General features: G+C 41.6%; 1 protein-coding gene across 1 annotated transcript; it reads left to right on the top strand.

Moving 5' to 3' along the window:
- Positions 1–898: 898 nt before the first annotated feature.
- Positions 899–5,398, top strand: LOC134243747 (multiple epidermal growth factor-like domains protein 6; the record flags this gene model as incomplete). The annotated part of the gene is made up of 1 exon (XM_062725989.1): positions 899–5,398. A coding segment is annotated over one exon (4,500 nt), but the record flags the coding sequence as incomplete, so codon positions are not given.
- Positions 5,399–5,404: the final 6 nt, after the last annotated feature.

The following is a 5,404-nucleotide window of genomic DNA, read 5'->3' as shown; positions in this document are numbered from 1 at the left end:
GTAGGTCACCTGAGTCACTCAGGTGACCTATTGCTATCTGTTTTTGTCCGTCGCTGTGTGTTGTGTGTTAACATTTAAATATTTTCAGCTTCTCTGAAACCACCAAACCAGTTTCAAACAAATTTGGTATACAGCATCAATGGGTGAATACGAACACAAATTTTTAGAATTTAATTGTGGTCCCAGGGTCAGTGTTTCCTGTGGGGTAAGGTGCACAACTAGTTATAAAGTGGAAGTGCATTTTGTCTTTTTTACTCTGATCTATAGCTACCTCTGGATATTAGGTAACCAGAGTAAGCATGCTAAGTGTAGAATTCTGATAAGATTAGAGCTGGGTATTGACCAGAAATTTTGTATTGCGATATTTTTAATTGTATTGCAATATGTATTGCAGTATTTTCAAGGAAAATTACAATGGCATTGTATTATTACAGACATGTATATTCACATTAATTCATAGTAGAATGCTCAAATCTTTAAAAGTAACCAAACTGAAAAAAAAATCTTGTTGATGGTATTAAAGCTATGCTCTGAAATACATCCACAAAACAGCTTCTGTCTTACTGTAAGGTTAATAACAACAAGCCTTTCTTACATGTATTTTTATATTTAATGGTAAAATCACTTAGTCCAAGCATTTTGCCGATACATTGATATTACAAAAGCGTATTACAATACGATATTTTTTGTCATTGTATTGCAATGTACCGAAATATCGATTTATTTGCACAGCCCTAGATAAGACTATGGTGCATTTTTTCAAAGTTGTGAATTTCATGACCTCTGGTTTAAAACACGAACCAAATTCAATTGTTGGAAAGTTGTTACATTCTACTCAGGTGACCTATAAGGCCCGTGGGTCTCTTGTTTACCTTTTACAGGCATTTAAATTCTACTTACAGGCCAGTGTGTCATAACGAATTGTCAGACATGCAGGCAAGAATCTGGTGTGACGTCATGCTCACGGTGCAATAGTGGTTACTTCCCCTCATCAACGACTTGTCAACCCTGTAGCCAGGGATGTAGAGCGGTGACGTCAGGATCAACATGTGATGGCTTAACCGGAATTTGTGCTAGCGGTTGTAATACTGGTTGGATTGGAGAAAAATGTGATCGGTGTGACAGTAATTATTACAGTGCTGGGGGTAATTGTTACCTGTGTAGCGTCAATTGTGTAAATTCATGTGACGGAACCACCGGTAGCTGCTTTGGAGGATGTCGTCATGGTTACTGGGGAACACGTTGTGAAAATACCTGCGAACCTTTTTGTGTACAACAAAGCTGTTACTATACAAACGGCACCTGTACAACCGGATGTGTTAATGGATTTTATGATGATCGTTGTGAGTCTCCTTGCGGAGCTTGTCAGTGTGAAAGGCAGTCAGGAAATTGTACCGGGTCGTGCGATGCTGGATGGTTTGGAGAAAAATGTGAAAAAAGATGTAACTCTGCTTGTTATCTGAAGACCTGTGAACGGAATGATGGCCACTGCACGTACGACTGCCCTACTGGATTTTACGGACCTTTCTGCAATAAGAACTGCAGTACCGGATGTGATGGAAAGTGCAATCGAGACACCGGAGTATGTTCAACTGGATGCAAGCCTGGATTTTATGGAGACATCTGCACGAATCCATGTAATCCAAACTGTAAGACTGGATATTGCTCTAGATCCGATGGATTGTGTGTTGGTGATTGCAAAGATGGATTTTTTGGTGACTACTGCTCTAAGACTTGTGTCAGTTCATGTAGTGGTAACTGCAATAAAGACTCGGGTTTTTGTTCTGGCAAGTGTCAAGACGGCAGATTCGGCGATTTTTGTGAAAAGCTTTGTACCGCTGGATGTTCGTCTAACAATTGCGATCGGACAACAGGAGTATGCACGCTCGACTGCATCTCAGGTTTATACGGATTATATTGTAACCAATCTTGTGCGCCTTGTGATTCAACTGGCTGTGATAAGTCAAGTGGAATCTGTAACAGTCAGTGCGATCCTGGATATTTCGGTAGCATGTGCACAGAACGTTGCTCATTTGGCTGCCTTAAAGATGCGTGTCAGAAAAGCAGTGGAGATTGTATAGGAGATTGTAAGGTTGGTTATTTCGGTGCCAACTGTTCTCAGTTTTGTAGTTCTAACTGTAATAGCTCCGTTTGTTCAAAAACCTCTGGTGGTTGTTTCAGTTGTACTAACGGTCGATTTTATGGTCGAAAATGTCAAAGTGCATGTCCAAATTGCGATTCACGAGGTTGCTCTTTTGAAACTGGTGTGTGCATTGGGTCTTGTTTGTCTGGATATCACGGGGCTAATTGCGATCTTCAATGTAGCGCAAATTGTGAAAATCAGTTCTGTGATCGAACTTCTGGGAAATGTTTGAAATGTAAAGTAGGTTTTTACGGGTTTAATTGTACGATGCCTTGTAATGGAAATTGTCCGTCAAATTTATGTGAACAAGATACCGGTTACTGTTCTCAGAATTGTTCAATAGGTTCTTGGGGCCAAACTTGCACGGAAAGGTGTAGTTCAACATGTTTTCAAAACACATGCGAGAGATATACAGGGTATTGTCATGCTTGCAATGACGGATTTTACGGTTTAACTTGCAATCAGAATTGTAGTAATCAATGCTCGTCGGGAACTTGTGATCGTTCCATTGGTTCATGTATTGGTTCTTGTAACGTTGGGTTCTATGGATATAAATGCAATTTTAAGTGTGTCGAGTACTGTAATGGCTCTTGCAACCAGGTTACTGGCATGTGTGACAATCCTTGTCCACGTGGACGTTTTGGTGATTACTGCTCTATGCTCTGCCAGGAAACTTGCTTAGGAGACGATAACAAATGCATTCGATCTTCAGGTCATTGTAAAACGGGTTGTGACGTTGGCTATTTTGGCAACTTCTGTGACTTAACTTGTCCGAATTGCGACGCTGCTGGTTGCAACAGATCGAATGGCTTTTGTATCGCTTCTTGTAAAGTAGGATACTATGGGCCGTCCTGTAACCGTACGTGTAGTCAGACTTGTAATAACCGTATGTGTGGAAAAGATACGGGATATTGTAGTAACGGCTGTGCATTGGGGTATTTTGGCAACACCTGTGAAAACATATGTAACCCAAACTGCGATTCCTCTGGTTGTCACAGATCTACTGGTGTCTGTTTAGGCTCTTGTAAACCAGGCTATTATAATCCAACATGCTCAGTAGTATGCGGCCCACAGTGCAAAGGTGGAACCTGTGAACGTTTTAATGGTACCTGCTCGGAATGTAACATCGGTTATTATGAGGCCTTCTGCAATTCAACTTGCAGCAAATGTGACAGTCAGGGATGCAATCAAGCCGAGGGTAAATGTTTTGGAGAGTGCCAGGTAGGGTATTTTGGAGAAAAGTGCGAAAAACTTTGTAGCCAAAACTGCGCTACCGCATCATGTTATAAGCTTGATGGTCAATGCTCTGCTTGCAGAGATGGTTATTACGGTCCAACTTGTGCATCAACATGTAATTCATTTTGCATCAGTAACAAATGTAACAAAACCTCTGGTTATTGTACATATGATTGTCCAAATGGGAATAAAGGCAATTATTGCAACGAACTCTGTGATTCAGCATGCGCAGATAATACCTGTGATAGATATAGCGGTGCATGTGTTAGTAGTTGCAGCGCTGGTAAACATGGTAAATATTGTCAGTTTAATTGCAATGCGAACTGTGGTTCTGGAACTTGTCTTAAAGAAAATGGAGACTGCATTGGTGGTTGTCGTACAGGGTATTACGGTAAACAATGTGATATTTTATGTAGCCGTCAGTGTTCATCATCATGCGATCTTATTTCTGGATTCTGTTTTGGCCAATGTAAAACCGGTCATTACGGAAACTTTTGTGAAACTCAGTGTAGCGCTTTTTGTAAAAGTGACACATGCGATAAAACCACAGGGGCTTGTACCATTGGATGCGACACAGGGTATTACAGTACATACTGTAACCAGACATGTAGTACATGTGACGACGCCGGTTGTAACGACAGAACAGGCGCTTGCTTAGCCAACTGTGATGTAGGTTTTTATGGCTCCCATTGTGCATCGCAATGCCAAAGCACCTGTCAAGGCGCTTGTCAAAAATCGACAGGACTTTGTTTAAATTGCCCTACTGGATACTACGGAGATTATTGCTTACAAAGCTGTGCCAACTGCGATAGCAACGGATGTGCCATATCGGACGGAACGTGCATCGGATTATGTAGAGACAATTTGTTCCACGGTCAGTATTGTAAGTCATCTTGCAACGGAAATTGTTTAAACGGTACCTGTAATAAAATCTCCGGAAATTGTGATGCTTGTATTCAGGGTTACTATGGTCCAACATGCACATTAGCATGCAATGGTAATTGTCAGCAGAATATATGCAGAAGAAATGACGGATATTGCACAAACCCTTGCTCAGATAGGTACTATGGACCAACTTGTAATTCAATTTGCAGTGTTTACTGCCGAGGCGGTTGCGATCGAGGAACTGGTGTTTGCAATGCCTGTATTGATGGCCGTTATGGTGATTATTGTGATAAAACCTGTAACACTACCTGTGCAACTTGGTTGTGTAATAAAAACGACGGAAAATGTATTGGTTCATGCGTACAAGGCTATTTTGGAGATTACTGTTCATTTCAGTGTAGTGCTTCCTGTGCAGGAAGTTGTAATAAAACAACAGCTTATTGCGTCGGAGATTGTCAGATTGGGTTCTATGGAAACTTCTGTGAGTTAGACTGTAGCATTGGCTGCATAGGTGGAGTATGTGCCAGAAGTAATGGAGTTTGTGGCAGTGGTTGTAAAGGGGGCTTTTGGGGAATCTTCTGCAATAGCACTTGTCCAACATGTGACGCAAACGGATGTCACCGAATCGACGGAACCTGCCTGTCTCAATGTTTGCCTGAGTACTACGGCGGAAATTGTTCTCTTTCTTGTAGTTCGAACTGTAAGGGTGGTCTATGTGCTCGGTCGTCAGGCATTTGTTCTGAATGCAAAGATGGTTACTTTGGAGAAAAATGTGAGACTCTTTGCAGTACGGGATGTACTGATAACGCGTGTGATCAAAATACCAGTGTATGTAAGTCTGGTTGTAAACAAGGATTTTACGGCGTAAGATGCGACAGGGCTTGCGTTGGATGTAGTGAATGCTTTCGTGACACAGGCTACTGTGCCAACTGCACTTCAAGTAAATACGGAACCATCTGTCAGTTTACATGTAGTTTTAATTGTAAGTTGTCTTCGAGCGGGCAACTGATGTGCGACAAGGACTCTGGGGCATGTCGTTATCAATGTAGAGATGGTTGGTGGGGAGCAAAATGTGATCAAGCATGCAACAGAGGTTCGGGGTGTCAAAGTTCTGCATGCGATATCAATACGGGATTTTGC

This window comes from Saccostrea cucullata, unplaced genomic scaffold (assembly GCF_032062105.1).
Source record: "Saccostrea cucullata isolate Sc308-1 unplaced genomic scaffold, CSIRO_AGI_Scuc_v1 ctg21667, whole genome shotgun sequence".
Classification (NCBI taxonomy): domain Eukaryota; kingdom Metazoa; phylum Mollusca; class Bivalvia; order Ostreida; family Ostreidae; genus Saccostrea; species Saccostrea cuccullata.
The sequence above is the reverse complement of the archived record's forward strand: the minus strand, read 5'-3'. Positions and strand labels throughout refer to the sequence as shown.